Source organism: Athene cunicularia, assembly GCF_003259725.1.
Source record: "Athene cunicularia isolate RWA chromosome 5 unlocalized genomic scaffold, athCun1 chr5_part1, whole genome shotgun sequence".
Taxonomy (NCBI): Eukaryota; Metazoa; Chordata; class Aves; order Strigiformes; family Strigidae; genus Athene; species Athene cunicularia.
Genome location: NW_020799101.1, coordinates 43,277,158 through 43,300,791, shown reverse-complemented (window position 1 = coordinate 43,300,791; position 23,634 = coordinate 43,277,158). Strand labels below are relative to the sequence as shown.

Genomic DNA, 23,634 nt, shown 5'->3' with positions numbered 1-23,634 from the left:
ACATTAATATCGCCCCTCAGAAGGCAAGTACCACGATGGCCATGACTCTGCCACATTTCTGAAAACTCAGTGACATTACTTCTTCCTTCTGCTGTCTTGCATCTCAGAGACTGCAAGCATTTTCAGGGCAGCTGTGTTTCTCCGTGTCCTTTTCCTCTGTTATCTGGCATACTCTGTTTCACCCCATCACTTCCTACATGACTGTGAATCTGAGAGCACTTGCAAGCATCAGGATTGGGTGCTGCATTCCTTTCCCTGCAGCACACCAACTGCGAAGCAAGGCACTGAGCCACCTGTTGCAGAGTGTGCTGGGATCCCTGCAGTTAATTTGCAGCTGTTGGGAAGGGAGGCCGGGGAGATTTCAGTTCAGATATGTCTGAGGTGAAGCATGGAGAGAAACAATTGAATCAAAAATGTTTATTGAGGCAGGATGGAAGATTCCTGCTTGTGCAGAAGTTGGCTTGCCTCCTATTAAGCAGTCAGAATTCCATCAGTTGCATCTTACGGAAGTAATACTAGATCACTCAGCACAGGTGGCTAATTTTTTTAAGGTTTTTTCTTCCATTTAAAAGGCCCCCACCAATCAGTAGACAATTAAAATAAGAGCCAGCGTATTAGTCTCTGAAAATAACCAGCATTTCACATGGTTCTTATATTTATCAATATCAGTAGGAAACACACAAACCTGTAGATTAAGTCCTGATGTTGAATGTTTTAGGATAAATTTTTTTTCTTCTCACATCCTCCTCCACCTTTCACTACTTGTTTTGACTCCAGTCTTCCTGACTTTACCAGCCACGTTCTGCTGTCTTCATATGGCCAGGAGCCACCAGGGACACATTATGAAGAGCAATGGGGAGGAGGACAAGCAGCTCAGTGTGGTCACTCTGAAGAAGTGACTGCGCGTTTAGCTACACTGCATGTGTGGCTCCACTGCACGACAGGTGAGATTTCCCTAATTTGGCATTTCCGTGCACCTTGCAGGCTTACTTATTTGCAGTTCCTGAGAAGAAACTGTGGATCGCTTACTGCAGAAGCCATACCTGAATCTTGTATGAGTTAGAGCTATCTTGAGCCAGAGGCTGATGATCCCTCTGCCATTACTTTCTGGGAGCAGCCCAGGTAGTCAAGTGTCTCGGTGATTCTACCCAGTCACCCTCATTTAGACAGCTACACTGGGCTCAGAGTGGTGTGTTCCATGTCAGAGTATGTTTGTTTTTTGAAAATGACCAACTTGAGCTTGATGGAGCTAGCCCTTATTTTACTAGGAAAAGTTTTTATCTCTGTGGGTGAATTGAGTTGATTCTTAAGAGACTAAGCTTTGTTTCACAGAAGGACTCAAAAGCAAGGAGGTACAGTGTGATCAACAAAATGCAGGACAGATCATTTCCCTCCTGTTAGATAGGTTTTGTCAGACTGCAAGGCATCCTCTTCTCGTTTAGCCTATTCTTTGTGGGATATGAGAGTGAATATTGAGGGGAGCAGTGCTTTGGTGAAGTACTCCAAAAGCATCAGGATGAGTTTGAGTGACAGGCAGGTTACTTGTGGAAGGTTAATTTTGCATAGTCTGCTCCAGCAAAGAATGATGCGGTTTTTCTTTTCCCCCTTCTTGAGTCCTGGCTTGACTCTTTTACGTAGCAGACTCCATTGGTTGTTGGTGCTGACCTCTTAGCTTCTTCAGGTCCAGAAATCTGATGGCCTCACCATTATCAGTGTTTTCCATCGGGATTGGTCTTCCGCATCTTGTGTCCATTCCACCACCCACCTCCAGAGACACAGAAGAGTTACTGCAGGGAGGAGAGACTTTTAAATTCTGAATCAGACTTTTACGGAAGCCCAAAAATCTATAAAGTACCTAGATGATAATTATAACAGTGCTGCTGAAGTGATTTTTGTACGTCAACCACCTGTGCCTCAGCATTACTTTTTGTCAGCCTTATGCAGATTTTTTTTCCAGTTTCTACTACCGAAGTTTGAGAGTGCACGGAGTCTAGGCTGAAACATCAGCTAGCACGTTACCACTCTGAAAAACAATGCTAAATTAAATAATGCAAATATCATGGAGTATATGAGCTTCCAAAAGAGAAACAGGTTGACTGTAGCAAGACTTTCCTACCATTTAAAATGCTTTTCTCTTAAAAAAAAATTTCTGAGATTTTTGATAAAGGCATGAATGGAATTTCTTGAGATCATGACTGCTATGATGTAAAGCCTCTGGGTAGACTGTGTTTCCTTATTCTTTTGTGTCCTGCTTTTCTTAGGGATATTACCTTAGGAAGGTTCCCTTGGGTTTGTGTTTCCCTAGGCAGCCATGACATGGGCTGAGATGGTCCAACGGGTGGCCCGTGAGATGACTGTGTTGATACTTAGCTCTGCTTGGGGAATAACTACCACCGAATTCATAAAGAGGCAGGGAGGCAGCTGGAGACATGCCTGCTTCTGCACATGGGTCTGTTGTTAAAACTCAATTGCCCTTTTCTTCTCTTTGGCCTGTAAAAGGATCTCAAAGCATGTGTCTGGGACTTATGTATCTGAAAAGCATTATGAGTATCTGGAGGCATTCCTCCCCCCTGCCCCCCCCCGGTTTGGTGTCTCTTATGAAGGACAGGGTAAATCTATAGAGGAACAAGACTGGGCCCATTAAAAATGCAGCACATCAGTGGGGGTATGAAACCTGATTCCTAGAGGAACCAGTCTAACTTTTTCAAAGGTGCGTAGGAGGGATAAAGCTATCTTCTAATTGGGCCAACAATTCTCTTATGCCATCAGAAGATGCAGAAAACTTGCTTTGGGTTGTTATTATTATCATTCATCATAAAAGATCAGCAAGTTCTAGATGCAGAACTTCAGCAGTGCCTTTGACAACTTCTGTTGAAAAACTCTTGGAGGACTGTCACAAGATATCCAATGTCAGTGAGCAACAAGTCAGTCATGAACAAAGTTTTTCAGGATGGTTAGCTTCTTGTTGTCCCTGAAATTAAAAAGCCAGTGCCATATTTGCAGCAAATCTGTGCCAGAGCTGACCTTTGTCCACAGCAACAGTCCATATTGCCACTGAGGCCCTCAAAAAGGGAGTGGAAATGTACCTGGCAAAGTATCAGGCACATTGTTGCAGGTATAATAGTGCACGTGTGCACATGCTAGAGCCTTCTAGTTCATGCCTTACTTTTTACGGCATGTATTGTTGCTAAGGCAACTATTGAGCTGAGGCAGCTACCTCCCAGGCTAGCCCACCATCACCAGTGCTTGCAGAAGGGAATGGCCAGAGAGAGGGAAGAAAGAGACAACCGAGATGTCCCTGTGACTGCAGCTGATTGTCTCTCCCTGGGGTATTTATAAGCTATGTGCTGGCAGGCAGGGGTAGGCAGTTGGCTTGCTGTGACCTTGGGAGCCAGGGAGCCTGGCTAGCATTCCTGGGAGCCACGTGAGCCCAACTGGCAGGCACAGCTGCAGCCAATGGGGAGGGGACCAGCGCTGGCTGCTCGGATTGAGTTTCACTCCTGTCGCTTGAGGTTTTTCTCTTTTTCTCCCTGTTGTGCTTTTCCACTTTGTTTATGGGATTGGACAGGCGAATGCACTAATGGAATCCTAGCAAGAAAGACATTTGCCTAGTGGATTTGGGATCCTACCTTCAGTGCTGAGCAACCACTTCTTGACATTGCCTACCACAACTCCAGCCCCCTGACATGGCTGGGCTTCTAGGGCTCAAAGCCTTCTGAGCACACAACCCGCCCTCCTCTCTTAGGGCATTTTATGTTGTGTTCTCTCCCATGCACATCATTTTTGCTGTCCTTAGACGTTAGTGTATGAGGCTTTTTAACACAAGGGAGATGGGTCAGGACCAGACAAAGCAACAGATAGAGAAAGGACTCCATCTTTACCAGTCTAATCAGACCGAAAAGGCCCTGCGAGTCTGGATGAGGGTTTTGGAGAAGTCTGCGGATCCTGCTGGCAGGTTTCGGGTTTTGGGTTGCCTCATCACTGCTCATGCAGAGATGGGCAGATACAAAGATATGCTGAAGGTAAGGCGAACTGGAGATGAATGCATGCCATTGTGTTACACCCACTGTGGAGAGTGTCTGGAGATCAGAATGTGAAATTGGGTGATTTATTTTGTATGTAGTAGAACGTACGAGCTATTGAGTCCATATTGTGGGCTGCCGTAATCGCTGTGTTGTCCAATAGCTCCAGCCCACAAGATACACATAATCCTACTTTTATGGGGTCTGGTCCTTTAGGATTCCCAAGTAACTGAGGTCCTCCAATTAATCATGGGGACCTTTCCTGATTTATTGCCCACATACAGACACACTGTGTTATCAGGCTTCAGGAAAGGGTATGAAAACAGGGCTTTTGCTCCACTTAAAGCTGTTTTATGTATCAGTGTAAAAAGAACTTCAAGCAGATTCTATATTCTCTTCAACTGCTGTTTGATGTCTAATACAGATCTTACATTGGTTTTTATTGCAATTATTTGTTTGCAAGGGGGCTGATTAAGAGGGGAAAGAAGATGCTTTTTTGAGGTGGGGGGGGTGGAGGGGGTGGGGGGGGTGTTTCCCAAGTCCCATTGACCCCTCTTTGCCAGCCCTTCCTCCCCCCAGATGCTCGGGTCCTGCAGGGCAACCTCCCCTTACTTAACTTGGAGCTTAAGCGGGCACCCGAGAGATGGCAAAATCTTCTGATCAGTCAATAAATGTATACAAGTCGCCACACACAACGCATCAATTCTCATTTTGGGGACAAAGATGTCTTCTAGATTTTCAGCACATCACTGAAGTTCAGAGATCCTTGCCTACTGGTACTCTGCTCGTTACCAGTAGGATTGCTTTGCTCTGTCCCTTCTGTGCTCTTTCCCTGAGGAAAAGGGAGCCACTTGTGGTAGGTTGATCTCAGCCAGACGCCCGGCAGCCAGAAAAAGCCAGACCCAGGGATGGAACAGCTGATTTCAGCGGCAGCCTTTGAAGCAAGGACAGAGGTGGCTGGGCCGTGGGAAAGGAGGCGGAGAGGAGTTGTGGAGAATACCAGAAGAAGAGAGAGAAGAGAAGGAGGAGCTAAATATCTTAAGTGTAACCACTGCAAATGTACATTCAAGAACAAAATTCTCCTGTTTGTTAGAGAGCGGAGATGGAGCCAAGGGGTAACAGTCCCCACAAAGAGTTGCCCAGACACTCAGGGACACAGGATTTCTTAAAACAAGCCCATTTATTGGCTATTTACAAGCAGAGGCTATATGCAGACGCAGAAGCTGTGTGGAAAGCAGGAACTTGGCCCGTGTGCAGCTCGTCACAGGGCAGTGGAGGAAGCACAGCACATTCTTCATCAGGTGCTCCCCGGCAGTGCAGGAGTCCCTTGCCAGCAGATCCCCACGGTGCCCAGCTCTGGTGGAAGACGTGCCCTGGGGGGGGTCGCAGGGGCATGAGCAGCAGACGGTTGGTGATGTTGTTCTGGGGACAGTCATAGGCACTGCCCCATCCCAAGGCGGGACGCAGCCCTGTGAGAAAGGAATTCCTCGCAAGGACTTGGCAGGTGCAGTGGAGGACCCCACCCAGAGGCTTGTCTTGGCCCATGGTGTCAATTTGCAGCATTTGCTGGAGTTCTCCCTCTTCACCACTGCTGTCCAACCAGCGGTTCCTTTTACTGGGACACCAGAAGCAGAGACTGAGGAGAGCAGGACCAGGATTCCAGCAGCGGCCCAGAAGTGTCAGTGCTGCAAAGGATGCAAAGAGAAGGGCTTGCCAGGAAAAGCCCCTCGGCTCCTGGGTGCTCTGCTCAAGGTCATGCATCCCCTGAAGCAGCGAACTCATCTCCTGACTCATCTGCCGCACACGCTCCTGAATGTGCTCACGTGTGGCCTCTTCCAGCTCAACACCAATCAAGTGCATGTGCTGGATAAGGATTTGAAGCATTTGCTGGAGCTCTCCCTCTTCACCACTGCTGTCCAACCAGCGGTTCCTTTTACTGAGACACCAGAAGCAGAGCCGGAGGAGCAGGGCCAGGAGTCCAGCAGTGGCCCAGAACTGACACTGCTGCAAGGCAGGTGTGGTGGTTTAGGCCCTTCCAGGACCCAAGACTATGTTGCCGGTCTCCCTTCCCCACCCTCAGACCAGACGAGGTGGGGAGTAAAATACAAACCCCAGGATTGAGATACAGAAAAAATTAATACAACAGTGTAACAAATAACAAACTGAACAACAACAATCACAATGGCATTAAACAATAGTAACAATGGACAGAAGAAGAAAGATACAGAGATAAACCGCACGGATACAGCAGTGGAGGGTATCAACGCGGAACAAAGCCATCCCTCCCTCTTCCCACACTTGGGCGCCCGGACCTGAGGTCAGCATGGCATTGAATAACTCAGCTAGAGCTCCCTCCCCACTGCTGGGGAAACTTAACCCTATCCGAGCTGAACCAGGACATAATCCACCCCTTTATTCTATGCCATCTGCGTCATCACCAGCTGCCATTTAGCAATTAACAATAACAAAAGAAAACAACGAAAGCACAATATAATTCACGGTGTGTTCTCACCCAAAATCAAGTCCCCCTGTGGTACGCATCGGACATCTCCATCCTCCCGCATCACGCACCAGGTGCACCCAGGTCCTTGAGCAAAAGCAATCCCATGGATGAGTCTGCCCTCGCCTGGTATAGGACTAACCCAGACCATTTTTCCCAACACATCCCTCATGCGCACCACAGGGACTTTATCCCCCTCTACAGCACGTGGAAGTTTTGACTGAGCCAGGCCAGCTCGATTGGAAGATCCTCTTGTGTTGACTAACCAGGTGGCTTTTGCCAGATGTGTGTCCTGTGTTTGAAGGTCTCACCTTCCAGTGCTTTCAACGTCCCATTGCTTTCAACAGTCCATTGTGGCGATCAGTTTTCCCAGAGGCTGGTGCTTGGTCGGGGATGTGGTAGACCCACTCAATGCTGTGTTCTTCTGCCCAGGCATCTCTGAGGTTATTTTGGAAGTGAGTCCCGTTGTCTGACTCAATTCTCTCTGGGGTGCCGTGTCGCCACAGGACTTGGGTTTCAAGGCCCAGGATGGTGTTCCGGGCAGTGGCGTGGGGCACTGGGTAAGCTTCCAGCCACCCAGTGGTTACTTCCACCATTGCGAGCACGTGGCGCTTCCTGTGGCGGGTCTGTGGCAGTGTGATGTAGTCTATCTGCCAGGCCTCTCCATATCTATATTTCAGCCATCACTCTCCATTCCTGTGGGGCTTCACCCCTTGGCTGCTTTGATTGCAGCACACATCTCACATTCGTGGATGATCTCTGCGATGGTGTCAATGGTGAGGTCCACCTGAGCCACTCTGATCTTAGCAGCTTGGTTTGCCTGCTGGTTGTGTCGATGTTCGTCAGTGGCTCTTGGGTATGTGGGCATCCACCTGAAGCACCTTCACAACGAGGTTTTCCACCCGGGCTGCAATACCCTGCCACACTTCAGCAGCCCAGATGGTTTTACCCTTACGTTGCCAGTTGCTCTGTTTGCATTGCTGCAACCACTTCCACAAGGTGTTTGCCACTGCCCACAAGTCAGTGTAGAGGTAGAGCCCTGGCCACTTTTTCCATTTAGCAGTATACAAAGCAAGCTGAACGGCTTTCACCTCTGTGACCTGGCTCGGTTCACCCTGTCCCTCAGCAGCTTCAGTGACCCGTCGTGTGGGACTCCACACAGCAGCCTTCCATCGTCGATGTTTTCCCACAATACGACAAGACCCATCAGTGAACAGGGCATATCGCTTCTCCTCATCCGGCAGCTCGTTATATGGTGGGGCCTCCTCAGCACGTTTCACCTCCTGCTCTGGTGACATCCCAGAACCTTTGCTCTCTGGCCAGTTTGTGATCACCTCCAATATTCCTGGGCTCCTGGGCTTCCCCATTCGAGCCCGTTGTGTTATCAACGCAACCCATTTACTCCACGTGGCATCGGTTGCATGATGCATGGAGGAGGCCTTTCCTTTTAACATCCACCCCAGCACCAGCAGTCGGGGTGCCAGGAGGAGCTGTGTTTCAGTGCCGACCACTTCTGAGGCAGCCCAGACTCCTTCGTACGCTGCCAGTACCTCCTTCTCGCTTGGTGTATAGTTAGTTTCAGAGCCTTTGTATCCCCGGCTCCAAAAGCCTACAGGTCGGCCTTGGGTCTCCCCAGGTGCTCTCTGCCAGAGGCTCCAGGTAGGGCCATTCTCCCCGGCTGCGGTGTAGAGCATGTTCTTAACCTCCTGCCCTTCCCGGACTGGCCCAAGGGCTACTGCCTGGGCAATCTCTCGTTTAATCTGTTCAAAGGATTGTTGTTGCTCAGGGCCCCATTCAAAATTATTCTTCTTGCGGGTTACGTGGTAGAGAGGGCTCACAATCAGGCTGTAGTTCGGGATGTGCGTCCTCCAGAACCCCACAGCATCCAGGAAAAACTGAGTCTCCTTTTAAGTGGTTGGTGGGGCCATGGCTGTTATCTTGTTTATCACCTCCATTGGGATGTGGCAACGCCCATCTTGCCATTTTATCCCTAGGAATTAAATTTCCCCTGCAGACCCCTTAACTTTCTTTTGCTTGATGGCAAAACAGGCCTTCAGGAGGATTTCAATTATCTTCTTTCCCTTTTCAAAGACTTCCTCAGCTGTGTCCCCCCATAGAATGATGTCATCAATATACTGCAGGTGTTCTGGAGCCCCACCTTTCTCCAGTGCAGTATGGACCAGTCCATGGCAAATGGTGGAGCTGTGGTTCCACCCCTGGGGCAATCGATTCCAGGTGTACTGGATGCCTCTCCAAGTGAACGCAAACTGTGGCCTGCACTCTGGCGCTATTGGAATGGAGGAGAACGCGTTAGCAATGTCAGTCGTGGCGTACCACTTGGCTGCCTTTGACTCCAGTTCATACTGGAGCTCTAGCATGTCCGGCACTGCAGCACTCATTGCTGGCGTAACTTCATTCAGGTCACGGTAGTCCACAGTTAGCCTCCATTCGCCATTAGGCTTTCTCACTGGCCATACAGGGCTGTTGAAGGGTGAGTGAGTTTTGCTGATCACCTTCTGGCTTTCTAGTTGACAGATCAGCTGATGGATGGGGACCAGGGAATCTCGGTTGGGGCGGTAATGCCACCGGTGCACCATCTTGGTAGCAATCAGCACTCGCTGCTCCTCAACCTTAAGCCGCCCCACCACTGAGGGATACTCTGAGAGGCCGGGTAAGGTGGACAACTGTTCAACCTCCTCCAGGGCAGCTACACCAAAAGCCCACCGGTACCCTTCTGGGTCTTTGAAGTTCCCTCTCCTGTGATAGTCTATGCCCAGGGTGCACAGGGCATCTGGGCCAGTCACAATGGGGTGCTTATGCCAGTCCTTCCCAGTCAGACTCACTTCAGCTTCTAATTGGGTCAGCTGTTGGGATCCTGTCACTCCAGAGATGTAAATGGATTCAACCCCACCATAGCTTGTTGGCCATTCTATTCTGTCTGGGGAATTTCTGACTGGACACTGGAGCTGCGCTCTTCTTGGAGGACTCCCCTTTTGTGATGGCCTTCCCTTCCAGCTGCTCTACCCATGCAGCTAGGGCAGGAGTGGGCTGTCCATCCCACCTCCTCATGTTTTCTCCATGGTCATGGAGGAAGAACCATAGGGTGCCCTGTGGTGTGTACCTTCTGCTGCCTTTCTCTTGGGTGGGGAATCGTCTGCTTCTAATGGCTGAGACATCAGCCTGTGCAGGTGAAATGTAGGATGTGTCCTCTTTCATTTCCTGGAGCTTCTGAGACAGTTCCTTTACAGATTTCCCTCATACTGCCGGAGCTGTCACACCACTTCATCCACTGGTTGAGTGTGGGTGTCTCGCCACCAGGACGCTTCTGCCAATGCTTTGGAGTGAGCTTCTGGTGCACTTTTCAGGAACTTCTGCCACATCAAGTGTGTGCAAGGGGCCTGATCTGGCTCCATGGGTGACCACTCAGCATTCAGATCACCATAAACCATATCAAACACAGCCAGTTCCCTTAGATTCTGAAGGCCTTTCTCCATGTTGGTCCACTTGCCTAACCAACACAGGACATCATCCTTGTATGGGTACCTCTCCCTTACACTGAGCAGGAGTTGCCTCCAAAGGCTGAGGGTTTGAGTGTGTCTCCCTATTGCCCTGTCAATGCCAGCCTCCTTGGCCAAAGATCCCAGCTGCTTGCCCTCTCTCCCCTCCATTTGAAAAACACTAGCTCCACTATCCCAGCAACGGAGCAGCCAGGTGAAAATCTCCTCGCCTGAAAGGCGGCCAAAATCCTTCTGCATATCTCACAACTCACTCAGGGACAGAGATTGGATGATCACCTCTGGCCCTTCCTCCTGTTCCCATGCTGGGCCTGGCTCATCCCCATCCCCCACTTTGTGAGCTGACTTCTTGGTATATTTGGTTTTCTGTATCGGGGCAACTGATACCGGCACTGGCTGTCTCTGGCTCAGCTGCTGTGCTGGTGGAGGTGACTGATACTGACTCTGCCTGTTCCCCCGGCCCAGCTGCTGTACCAGTAAGTTCATTTTCAGATCCTGCAGCTCTTTCTCCCCCTTGAGGGCAGTGAGTAGTGTTAAAGATGACGTGGTAGGCATGGGCAAGTCCCCAGCACATCGCAGCGAGTTGTGTCTCCCAGGGTTTGTCAGACTGGCAGCACACCTTTTCCAAACACTCCACCAGTTTATCAGGGCTCTGCATTTGTTTGGGAGTGAAATTCCAAAGCACTTTGACCACTGACCCGGGCACTTGCCCATCTCTTCCCACACACCTTGCTATTCAATATTATCTGGCCTCGGGGCAGGTTTCCGGGTGGTGCTATTGTTGGAGAAATACCACGTGGCCTGAAACAAGATCAGGCAGGCACTCAGAAAGCACAGTGCCACAAGCACCCTGGCCTGGATGCTCCAAGGATAGTTGAAACTGTCAAAACCCGAGAGGATCTCTTCCCCTGGCTCACCCATAGAGGGGGTGAGAACCCTAGCAAAAGCCCAGGCAGCAAACAGGTACCGATTCACCCTCACAAGCAGTGATACATTATAAGCAGTCAGTAGCCAGTATAGCAAAACAAAACCCTTGAGACATTTTCCACCAACAACAAACACCAGCACTGGGAACACACAGTGGATATAAGGAATAATCCAGCCCCCACACACACAAGCGAGTGGGCCAGCATTGCAAATGTTCCTTATCAAACAATACATATAAAACCAGAAAAATTGCACCTAACAGATTGCTCTAACGTACTCTGGTCAGGGTCTGTCCTTCAACCCTCTCGAGCCCCATGTTGGGTGCCAAAAAGACTGTGGTGGTTTAGGCCCTGTTGGGACCTGAGACCACCGTTGTCCCTCCTCCACCCTTGGACCGGACAGGGCTGGAAGTGAGGCACAAACCCTGGGGCTGAGATAAGGAGAAATTTAATACAACAGTGTAACAAATAATAAACCGAGCAACAACAGTATCAATAACAACAACAATAAACAGTAATAACAGTAAACAAGCAAAAGATATACAGAGATATACCACAAGAGACACAGCAAGCCCACCGCGCGTGCTTTCCTAGAGAAAAGCCACAAAGGATACTGTTCCCACACTTCAGCACCAGACCTGACGTCAGCATGGTATGGAATAACCTGGCTGGAGCTCCCTTCCCAGTGCTGAGGAAACTTAACCCTATCCTAGCTGAACCAGGACACCAGGTTATTAAAGGATATGGTCTTTCCCAATTACCACTTTCTAGATTTTTTGCTCACACTTGAGCCTTGCCCTGGACTTCTTGTTGATCTGGCTTCTGTGATGGGAAGTGACACAATATTGGTGGCACCTGTGAGATAGGGGAAATGTTTAAGAAGTTTATGACATATAATGCCTTATTTAGCCTTTTGTGAGGTGTAGATTGATAGCCTCCAGCTCCCCCTTTTTGTTGTTGTACTAGATGCTTTAGCATGCCACGCATACGCTCCAGAATGGCCTGTCTGGTCAGTGAGTGGGGAATGCTACTCAGATGCTTTGCTCCCCACTGTATGGCAGGACGGAAACACTGCTCCAGAAAAGGTATCAAAAGGCACCTGTACATATTTTAACGTTCCAAATGCAGCGAAGTAAGTGACGTCAGATTGCCATTGAGGAGGTGAGTCCCTGAGGGTTGACGCCACTAGCTGTTGAAGAGAGGGAGTCTTTCTGGTATTCAGGGCAAGTGGCAATGATGTCTTGAGCCTGATGCCTTGATAAAGAAAACTGTTCTTGTATTGCCCTGGCGTTTTGGTGGGAAAAATGCATGTGAAATCCATGCTTGCTCCAAGACATTTGTATTAGCCACTGTAACGTGCATGCATAGTAACCGAAACAATGATACACAATGTTCCTGACCAGCAAGTAATAGTAGGCACTGCCTACCTTTCATGATCAGTTTGGCAAACATTTCTGGACGAGTAGTGACTGTCTTGTGCATTTAGTGTGACAAAAAATAATCCATTCAATAATAACAAGAGGGTTACTAAGTGTTTCATCCCACTGAAACAGCAGAGCATATGGCTGCCCTGGAGGGTTAAATAATATCAGTTGATATGGATGGCTGGGCACACATTGCGATGCTTGTCTTTCTGAGCTGGCGTTAGCTATACGGTGGAGATCTTGTTTCGCTTTCTCTGTAAGTACTCTGGGTGATGTCAGTGAAGGATCTCCTCACAAAATATCAAACAAACTATGCAGATCATCATTAGTTAGGCAACAACAACAGCTGTAATGGCTCCCAACAGTTTCTGTAAATCATTTAAAGTCTTGACATCAGCTTTAAGTATTTAACCTGTTGTGGGACAGTGGTCTGTTCACAAATTCTCCACCCCAGGTACTGCCATGGTGATGATCTCAGTACCCTTTCAGGTGCTATTTGCAACCCCACTTGAAATACTGAGTCTTTGGTTAAAGCAAGAGCCTTTTCCATGATCTCCTGTGTTTCTGCTGCTATAAGGATGTCATCCATATAATAATATATAACAGCCTGGGAGACCTGCATTCTAACAGGGCTCAAAGCCTTTGCAACGAACCACTGACACATCGTGGGACTTTTTTATGCCTTATGGTAAAACAACCCAGTGGTACCATCTTGCAGGTTCACTAACATTAATAGTGGGAAGAGAAAAGGCAAATTTAGGTGCATCATTCAGATGCAAGGGAATGGTAAAAAAAAAAAATCAGTCCTTTAGGTCAATTATTGCAAGATGCCAGTTTTGGGGAATCATTATTGGGGAGGGTATTCCTGGCTGTAAAGTACCCATATCCTCCATGGCATCATTAATGTGTTGGAGAACATGTAAAAGTCACCATTTAGCACTTTTCTTTAAAATAACAAACACCAGGGAGTTCTAAGGACTGGTGGTAGGTACGATATGTCCTGCACTTAATTGTTCCTGAATTAAATCATTAAGGTGGTGCAACTTTTCCTTTGGCGAGGGCCACTGACCCACCCACACAGGTGATTCTGTTTTCCAGGTTAGTTTCAAGGTGGGTTTAGGGGTGGGTTGTGCTGCAGCAGCGATTAAGACAAATTTGATCCAATTTGAGTTCCCCATCGAGCCATACAGTCACGACCCCATAATGTAATAGGGGTTTCCAATATAAATGAATATTTGCTACTCAGTTTTCTGGGCCTCTTACATGAATGAGACATTTGCTTTGAAATGTTACAGCATGACCACCAACCCCGGAAGAGTTACCCAAGCTAACCACCAATCTGCTCACAGATATTATGGTCACATCTGCACCAGTATCTAAAATGCCTATCAGTTCAAGAGATTCTTCTGCTTTAGTGAGGGCACATTTTACCAGAGGTCGACCTTGTGTCACTGTCTGAGCCCAAAATATTTAAGGAGTACCTGTTGATCCAAATCCTGAGTCACCACGGCTTCTCGGCATACTATTAGGAGGAGCCGCAGTAAAAGTAAACAAGCTGAGCAATTTTTGACCCTTTTGTTACTGAACACGGGGGTACAGGTGTCCAGGCCATAATTCTGATTTCCCCTTCATAATCATTATCTATGACCCCTAGTAAAATGAACAACCCCCGTAAGGTTGGAAATGATCTTCTGACAATATCCCCCTCAGGCAGATGGTTCAGAGGTGCACTCTCCCCAAAGAGTATGCACCTAAATTCAAGACAACAATGAACACAGAATTACTGCCTCCCACTAGAGGAGATATTTCACCTATCACACTTAAAACACTGAGCCCGAACAAACAGGCAGCACCTATGACCCAGCTGGTGGGCACTAGAGCTCTGTACTAAGGAATGTTCACTCGCCCTGTACTACCCCCCCCCACTGGTACAGAGTCTCCTCTCCAGCCACTTCATTGGCGGGATAATGGAACCGCAGGTCAGAGAACTCCGAAGAGAACTTGGGCTCCCTCCCTTGCGCGCACACTGCCTACTTGTCGGTCCAGGGCGGGGGCGGTCGCCGCGCTTGGTAAGCCACTGTTGCATTTTACCCGTTTTCTTTTTGAGATCACTATTGTTACTGTTGTTCTCTTGTTATATTTAGTAAATTCTTTCTTTTTATTCAACCCATGAATTCTCTTCTTTGTCCGTCCCCTATCTTACCAAAGTGGGGAGGGAGAGGTGAAGGGCCAGCCACGTGGCAGCTGGTTGCCAGTCGAGTTCAAACCTCCACATCAGGCTTCAGGAAAGGGTATGAAAACAGGGCTTTTGCTCTATTTAAGCTGTTTACAGTGTATCAGTGTAAAAAGAGAACTCCCAAGCAGATTCTATAGAATAAGAGGCAGTCTGTTATCTTGCTGTTCAACTGCTGTTTGATGTCTAATACAGATCTTACATTGGTTTTTATTGCAATTATTTGTTTGCAAGGGGGCTGATTAAGAGGGGAAAGAAGATGCTTTTTTGAGGTGGGGGGGTGGGGGGGGCTGGGAGGTGTTGCGTTGAGAGACGTTCCAGGAGGTGTCTGACAGTTGAGGTCAGAGAGGGGCTCCAAGTCATCAAGACAACATAAAAGAAAGAAGGATATGGGGCTTGATGGAGAGTGGGAAAAAGACACTGAAGTTACATTTCAAGAGCATAAAGATAAATGTGTTTGATGAAATGAACAAAAAGAAGCTGATGGGTGGATTTGAGAAGCAACATGATGCACACAGAGAACAGCAGGCAGTGTTTGGGTGGGTGACGCAGGAATCTGGAAGACATGGCAAGAGGATGTTGTAATAGTCTGAAGAAATTATCCCAGCCAGAAATAGGGTCTTGCTAAAAGGCTTTGGTATCCTTTTCCTGATGTTTTTGATTGCCTCTTGCTAGTCTGGTAATCATTCAGAATTTAGCACAAAACGTGAAGGGGGTGCCCACATCTCATGGAAAAGTTTTTGGTAGTTCTCCTTAGAAGGGGTGAGAGCACATCTTACGGGTAAACCCATGCACATGTCAAAGCCCTATCGTAAAACCAAATACTTAGGACGAAGAAGAGAGGTATTAACATCCTTGGAAAACATTTGAAGAAAACCAGTTCTGTTAAGTGATGTGGAATTAGGTGGTGGCAGAAACAACAGACTGATTGGGGAAGAGAGAAGCAAAAAAGATTAAGATGTGGCTACATGAAGGAAATACTGAAGGCTTCATGGAAGACAAGAAAAAAAGGCAAAGGAACAGGCTCAGTATACCTGAACCTTAATTTGTTACCCAAGAAGAGAACAGAAAGTGGGATCAGAGTAGGCAAATTTTAGTTCTTCCCAGTATTAGGAAGCAAAAAATGGCTTCAGTCAAACTGAAGACTTTACACTGCAAGTGACTGAAGATAAAGGGGAAGGAGAGCTTTAGCAATAAACCATTGAGGAAGGAAATAACAGGAAAAAGGGGGTCAGAATTAAAGGCACAAAATGAACTGTGATTTAAGAAGGGTCATGATGCTCAACCTCTTTTGGAGAGAAAAATTACTTCATACCAAGGAAAGAGGCTGTGGCAATCAGGAAATAATGAAGAACTTGCTTAAAGGTAAGGGGATGTGGGGAAGCATGAGCTAATGCACATTACTGAGTCCACACAGCAGCTTTCCTGAACTGCTGAGGAAACTGAGAACATATATACCCAGACACACGCAATTTATGGTTGGGTTTTTTATTTTGTGAAGAATGTAAGATGTTCTAGTAGCTTAAATTATTACGTGTTGCCACTGTACAAAAAGGAAATACTTGGTGCCCTTGGGAATTGTTATCCAGAAACCTAACTGATAATCTCTAATGAAAACACATACTGAAAAAAATGATAAATATTTACCCTTGCTACTGGTATTAATTCAAGCCAGCAGTGTGCTTGGTTCATCACAAAACACAGATGAGTCACTGCTCAAAAGAGTTTGTGCCATCTAAAAGAAAGAGACTTCAAATCATTTAAGAGGACTGTATGCAATGAACCCTGAAGGTTATAGAACAAAAACTATCAAGCCTGAAGTTTGTCAGTAAAAAACTGATGAAAGTAGCAGCTTGCTTTCTTTTATTAATAGAGAACCTTTAGTACCTGAAGAATTCCAGAGGAAGCAGAATAAATTAAACGGACTGAAAGAAAACTGAGCTGCATTGTGTCAGATGTTTCCCACTTCACTTGCTTCACTTGAGGGTCATTTAAAGGTTTGGGGTTTTTTTCCCCCTAACCGCTAGCCTAGTTCATCTTCCTTGCCCCAGGGACTGTGTGGAGAGAGGGAGAGGTTTCTTCAGACTGCTCACAGGCCTTTGAAATCACCAGATAACTGCTCAGTGTACACGATGCTTCTCAGGCTGTGCTGCGGGACTCATGCCCTCTGAGAGATGAGCCCCTTCTCCAGTAACAGGCGCTACTCTGCGGGTGTTTGAGCTGTATTTAAATCAACTATGCGCTTTTATAAACACTGTCTTTCCTACTTAAAGTTTGCAGTGGTACAGATTGACACAGCGCGGGAGCTGGAAGACCCGGATTACCTTACAGAGAGCTACCTAAACCTGGCTCGCAGCAATGAGAAACTTTGTGAATTCCAGAAAACAATCTCTTACTGTAAGACGTGCCTGAACATGCAGGGTACCACTGTGAGCCTGCAGCTGAACGGCCAGGTGAGCCTCAGCATGGGCAATGCCTTCTTGGGCCTCAGCATTTTCCAGAAGGCTCTGGAGTGCTTCGAGAAAGCTTTACGCTACGCACACAACAACGATGACAAGATGCTGGAGTGTCGAGTCTGCTGCAGCCTCGGCAACTTCTACGCCCAGATAAAGGTGTGGTAACCTGAGGGTGGTTGTCTCGTGGATTCAGAAAAGAACTGGAAATGGTGTGAATTTCAGATTATTTTGTTGCTATAGAGAGTGAAGTACAGGGAGAGCGTTGTAAGCTAAAATCTCTTCTTTGTAAAATCATCACTGAGTACTCTCCTTCACAGTAAGGATGGGAGGATTAATGTAACGTTTATATAGCACAGCAGAAGCAGCTGTGAATATTCCTGGTGTTGAAAAGATCAAATTTAGCTTCAAGGAAGATCACATCAGAGGAGGTGCCGTCTGCACACAGGGCTGGTGGCCAGAACTCACAGATTCTGTCAACCACATAGCAGGCAAATAGCTATTTATATGGGCAAAACCAGGCAGGAACTGAGGATGGGGGTGATTTGTGATACACATATATATATTAAATATATATATATTTACAATTTCTATTACAAACCGCAACCAATAGGCTTTCCTCACAATGTCTTGGCTTTTTTGTCGCTAATGGAAGACTTGCCAACTGAAGTGTTGGAAACTATCAGTAAACTTCCCTCATCATACCAGAATATTGTGCTGGATACTTTTAATGTATGAAATAAGAAGGGAGAAAGGAACTTTTAGAAGATGTGCTTTCCTTTGCACGTCTTGGAGAATTAAAAAAATATGAGGACTTTTCCATTTCTGCAGTCTCATTTAACTTACGTGAGAAGGGTTTTTGATATTTAGATTACATTTTATATACTGACTGTAAAATTAGGTTTCTTTCTGAAACACTTTTAATGCAGAAAGATGCTTAAAAATAAAAATATGTTTTATTATTACTGATTGTGAATTTGGAGACGCCATGATTCTTTGTTCCTGTCTCCTGCAATGATGGATAACCAGCCTCTTGGGGATTCTGTCTCGCCATATGGAGAACATGATTGCTCCATGTAGATGTTGAAAGCAGAAATGAAGTAAAGTTTTCAGCCTTTGGTTACAGAGGAGGGTAAATGGTTCCTGCAGAGTAAAGCTGATGGCATACTATATACAATTCATTTGCTGTGTCATTGCCCCAGTGTCATGAACCCAGCAAGTAATAGGAATTCTGTATATGGCAATTCCACCTTTCACAGTTTGACACCCAGTGAAAACACCTAGAGATGTTTCCACATGTGGAAGAGGAGCAGCAGGAGTTGAAAGGTGTGCAGAAATCTGCTAGCTGTTGCAATGTTAGTAGATAAAAAACGGTTGCTTTTTCTTCTCTTTTGCTTTATTTTTGCTGTCACTGCTGTCTGCCCGCTTGTCTGCCTTACAGGACTACGAGAAAGCCTTGTTCTTCCCATGTAAAGCAGCTGAGCTGGTGAATGATTATGGAAAGGGCTGGAGCTTGAAGTACCGTGCAATGAGCCAGTACCACATGGCAGTGGCCTATCGGCAGCTGGGGCGCTTGGCAGATGCTATGGACTGCTGTGAGGTACAGGCTGCAGGCAGATGCAGAGCTCTCACAAGTCTCTGCGAGGGATCTGCCCTAAGGACCGGGAGCAGGAGACACCATGGCATTCACACTTGACTGGATGTTCCTGCTGCCTCCCAATCTTGGAGATGTGGTTTCAGTAGCCCAGGGGGCCTCCAGAGTTGGGTCTGTGACTGGCCCTTCGTTGGGAACATGTGAATAAGGCTTTACTTGCCTTAAAAACATTGTGCCATTTCTTTGGAGTTGACCTCTTGGTGGCTGGAGTGCACAGTCCCAGCCCTGCTATTTTGAACCAGAAACAAGCTCTTTTACTGACTGAAGACATTTTCTTTCAGGAGTCCATGAAGATTGCCCTGCAGCATGGTGACCGGCCTCTGCAAGCGCTGTGTCTGCTGTGCTTTGCAGACATCCATCGCAGTCGCAAAGACGTGCAGGTACAGCTCTTTCTTGCCAGGAAGGACAGAGGGGATAGCAAGAGAGTGTGAAAAACATCAAAACGTGTGTTTCCTTCCCTGCTTCTGCAGACAGCCTTTCCTCGGTACGATTCCTCCATGAGCATCATGACAGAGATTGGCAACCGCCTAGGCCTGACCCAGGTGCTGCTGGGAGTGACTAAGTGCTGGATGATCCAGAAGGAGCTGGACAAGGTCAGTTCCAAACTTGTTTCTACAGAAGTCTGTTAGACAAGATTAGAGCATACAGTCTTTTTCTGACCCGTATGCCCATCAACGTGCAGTGGAGACCTGTACTCCTTGGTTCTGTTGCTTGTACAGTCACATTTCTCTGAATGGTCCCTCTCAGCCAAGAATTTGTTACTGACAGCACGAACATCCATTCTGAGTCAGACTGCTGACTTACAGAATTGTCTCATTAGTCAGTCCTGATGCCTTTTAAGCACTACACCGAGAAACCAGCACTGAGGGAAGGAAACCTCTTGCCATTGTAGGCAATCAGCTTATGCTTATGCTCTGAAGGAGAATCCACTGCCTACTTTGTAGCTATATGACTAAGCTCATTGTTGCGATAGTGATGATGAGACAGCTCTACAGCTCCACCATGTGCTTTGCAGACAAACGTGGCATCAAATTCCTAGAGAAACTTTGAAGGTATAAAACTGTGATGTGAAACAGAGAAATGAGAGCAGAAAATTGTTTAGGACTAGACAACCGATCAACATAGTACAAGGGGGTGACATTACTTATTTTGAAAATGCTTAGGCAGTGTATGTGTGTTACAGTCCAGATTGCACTAGATGCAGCAGGAACATTACTGGGCTGCAGAATGAGCTGCTCAAAGGTTAGCCTGAACTAGTGCTGAACAACCTGGAATGCCTGCACAGTGCCACATCAGGAGGCTGCTTTGGGTGTAGACATGAAGATTCACTCTTATCGCTCATATGAGACACAAAGAATTTTAGCTCAAACGAAGCATCCCAGATATTAGGAAATCAAGTATGTGTCTGTGAGAAAAGACAAATCCAAGGTGCTGTCAGCATCTGAGTTGCTTACAGCAGGGAATCCGTTGGGCAGGATACACCTTGCAATCTCAGTAAGTTAACGCTATGTTTGCAATGGAAGAAGAAACTGCAGACTTAAAAGCTTTGCTCAGTGTAATCCCTTCCCAGCCTCCTATCTCATATTCAGAAGAATGGGACAGGATGCAGCAGATAGGCCTCTCTACAGAAAAGAATATTCAGAGCACTCATCAAACCCCTACATGCACCTCCAGCCATTGCCACCCTCTGATATCACAAGCAGTTCTCACCTGTGAAGGCTTTGCACAGAGTCCTCATCTTACCAAAACCCACAAAAGAAGAGAATGAAAAGATGAATCCTGTACTCTGTTCCAGGCATTAGAGGGAAGTCTTCCCTGGTGGGCCAGGGACCTTATGCCCATTGCCCCAAATGTGGCCTACCCAGATGTCACAGTCCTGAATACTCACCCAAGCCTGTTCCTCAACTTGCCAGACCCAGTTTCCATTTCTCATGCTACTCATCCCAGTATCAGTTACCTAATAAAGCAGTTTGCTAACTTTCCACTTGCAGATTCCCTATTGTCCTGGCTTCCTCCATCTTCCTGGTCTCCCCAGCCATTTAGTCCATTTCCTTCCATTTGCACGTAGTCGATACTGTTGCAGATCTTCCCAGGCTGCTGGCACACCCTGCTTGCCCAGAGTCTTGTGCAGTCTCGTATTCTTGTCTGAGACAAACTGCTCCCTGGACTTCTCAGCATCTCTTCTCCCATCCCACACGCTTCACTTTGATTCTCAGTGCCGGTCATTAATTTCAGTCACTCTTCCTAGGCACAGCTCTTGGTTACATTCTACCTGCTAGCCTTCAGTTCCTACTTCCCTCTTCTACAAGTTCCTTATCTTAGGCTGTTGCTGCCACCACAAGTCTACTGCCATCTCCCCCACATTCAAAGTGCATTCTTTCATCTCATCTGGTTTTCTTCTCCTAGAACAGCAGCAATGGCAAATTATGGGGTAGAAATTTTATAATGTTCCTCCTGAACTGCATCACAGGGGAGACCTCATCTTCCCTGTGGACAATCTGAGTCAGATCACAGTAGTTCTGGAAAACAGAGACTGATGATCAGAACAGTGAGGAACACTTCGGCATCTAGGGGAAAGTAGGGACTCATTTGCTTTAACAGCTGCTATGCTCAATACTTTTCCTTCAGTTTGAAATAGCAGTACACTCCTACATCACACCATGTGTAAGTAGGACAAAGTGGATATATGAACAGCAGGGAAAAATGGAAGAGCGTGGCGTGTTGGTGGTGCTGATCCCTTCCCTTCCCTCCTCTACAAATGAAATTGGAGTTCCCCAAGGATTACTGAGCCTGTAGGGTAGCATGAGGAAAAGGTTTGCTTTGCTTTGTGCTTTGTCCCAACCCCAATGAGCATGTGTGACCGAGTTTAAATAAGTCTGTGTTCTCTCTGCTTGGAAACACCAGCCTCTGCCAACATCATACCCCTACTTGGCACTGTGTGGCTGGAAGAGAAATGCAGCTCTTGGATTATTTGTGGTCCTCGAGAAACCAAGCTTTTCTTACAGATGAACTTTTGGGAGGGGAGGGAAGCCGGCCAGACAGCTATCTTGCATCTCCAGAGTTGCAGTGACGCTTTTGTTTACCCAAATTCTACTCTACCTCTTTACCCCTTTCTTTTAATGATTTCCATAGGGCACTCATGCAAGTCTGGTTTTGATATATCAGACTGAGAACTGATGGTGCGTGCTCTCCATTCACAGGCTCTGGAAAGCATTGAAAAGGCACAGGAGCTGGCAGAGGGACTAGGGAACAAGGTAGGATCCTACAGCTTCTCTTCAGCACTGTCTGTAGTTTTCTGTCAGGCAACTTAAGAAGCCAAGCCCTGAAGTATCCAGACTTGTTATTGCTTATTAACGTCTCCATATTAACCAGCTGATGCTTGGGACTTGCTTTCTTGTGTTTAGTTGTGGGCGGTTGCACAGGTGATCATCAGTGTGCAAGTCTGAAAAGTGAGTGAGGAGTCACAGGTGGATAAACAAAGGGGAATGGGAAGCAGTAAAAATGGGGTATGAAACAAGCAGAGAGCCTAGAGGATTAGGGGTCTCTTCTTGAAAAATATGATTGCCCTGAGCAGGAGCTGAGCTGTGTGCTGGCTGGAGGCGAAGGGAAGTGAAACACAGTGTATGTTGTGGGTAGTGCAGGAAAACACTCTTGATGAAAGAGCTGGAGTGTGCCTCAAACCCGGTGTCCTCTTTTAAGTTAGGGAGAAGTAGGGTTCATGGCAGGAAGTGCTGAGAGACAGATGTCCTTATGACGGATCCTACCCCCCCTTCCTGTGCTGATGTTTCTCCAGCTGGGGCTGTAGGGGTTCCCACTCCTCCTGTTACTGGGCTGTCTTCACCTTGTTGTTCACTTTTCTTATGTTTCTGCCCTTCACGTGCAGCTTGGCCTGCTGAAGCTCCACTGCCTGTGTGAAAGGATCTATCGCACAAAGGGGCAGCAGCGAGAATTGCGTGACCATGTAGTGAAGTTCCATGAATGCGTGGAGGAGATGGAGCTGTACTGCGGCATGTGTGGAGAGTCCATTGGGGAGAAGAACAACCAGCTCCAGGCGCTGCCTTGTTCCCACTTCTTCCACTTAAAGTAATGAGCTGAAAGTACTAAAGATCCTTGTCGTGACATTAGTCGCAGGAAAGGGCTGTTCATGTCCAGAGCAGGACAGCCCTAGGCATGCTGCTCCCCAGGTCTTTGTCCTGCTTACCTGTGCCCTGCAGCATCCTACTGAGGTGTCGTGAATCTCATGGCCTCGGGTGGTGAGATTTAGCTGTAATACCCATCCCCCTCCCACTTCTGTCCTCCAGATGATTGTTCACTGATGTCCTCACCTCGCCCAGTTCACAGGTTCTCATTTAATCCTCTTGGGGGAATCAGGCCTTGGCTCCCAGGGGCCGTCTGGCTTTTTCCCTTGGGTCCCCCCACTTTCTCTCTCGTCTAGAGGCGCACTGAGGTGAAGAAGGTGTTCAGTTTGTGCTACTGCCACGCACTTGGCTGCACCGTCGTTTTATTTCTAGTAGAAACGTACGTGTATCAAAACACTCGGTTCTGAAAATTAAGAATTTAAACACAGAGCCTCACCACGACACCAAAACCAGGATCAGACCAGGGCGAGGCTCTAGCTTAGTCTCCGGCAGTACAGGAACTTACTTGTGCAGAGGGACGTGAAGTGCCCCCACGGCAGGGCTGGAAGAGCGCTCGGGTCTCTGCCCGTGAGGGGAGGGAGCTCTGCCCCTGCGCCCTGGTTAATCCACAGAGCAGCCGCGGGGGGGGCGCTGGGGGACGCAGAGCCCCCCCGAACCGACCTCCTCCCTTTGCAGGTGCCTCCAGACCAACGGGACCCGGAGCTGCCCCAACTGCCGCCGCTTGTCGGTGAAGCCCGGCTACGTCTGACCCGCCCGCGGGGCTCGGCC

At 47.5% G+C, this 23,634-nt stretch overlaps 2 protein-coding genes across 3 annotated transcripts in view; both read left to right on the top strand.

Moving 5' to 3' along the window:
* CELF1 (CUGBP Elav-like family member 1) overlaps positions 1-866 on the top strand; it is a 52,813-nt gene extending 51,947 nt beyond the window's left edge. Inside the window, exon 14 of the mRNA XM_026849713.1 lies at positions 796-866. The gene's annotated coding sequence lies outside the window, so the exon portion shown is untranslated. The remainder of the gene's footprint in view (positions 1-795) is intronic.
* On the top strand, positions 815-23,634 carry RAPSN (receptor associated protein of the synapse). Of its 2 annotated transcripts, none has more exons than XM_026849724.1 (8): positions 815-944; positions 16,894-17,232; positions 18,515-18,673; positions 19,009-19,107; positions 19,198-19,320; positions 21,928-21,981; positions 22,611-22,810; positions 23,542-23,634. In XM_026849724.1, exons 1-8 carry the CDS (start codon positions 921-923, stop codon positions 23,612-23,614), a joined length of 1,071 nt encoding a protein of 356 aa, XP_026705525.1. In that variant the 5' UTR covers positions 815-920; the 3' UTR covers positions 23,615-23,634. The 2 variants fall into 2 exon arrangements, with proteins under 2 accessions (XP_026705525.1, XP_026705524.1); XM_026849723.1 differs by lacking the exon at positions 815-944 and adding an exon at positions 3,569-4,022.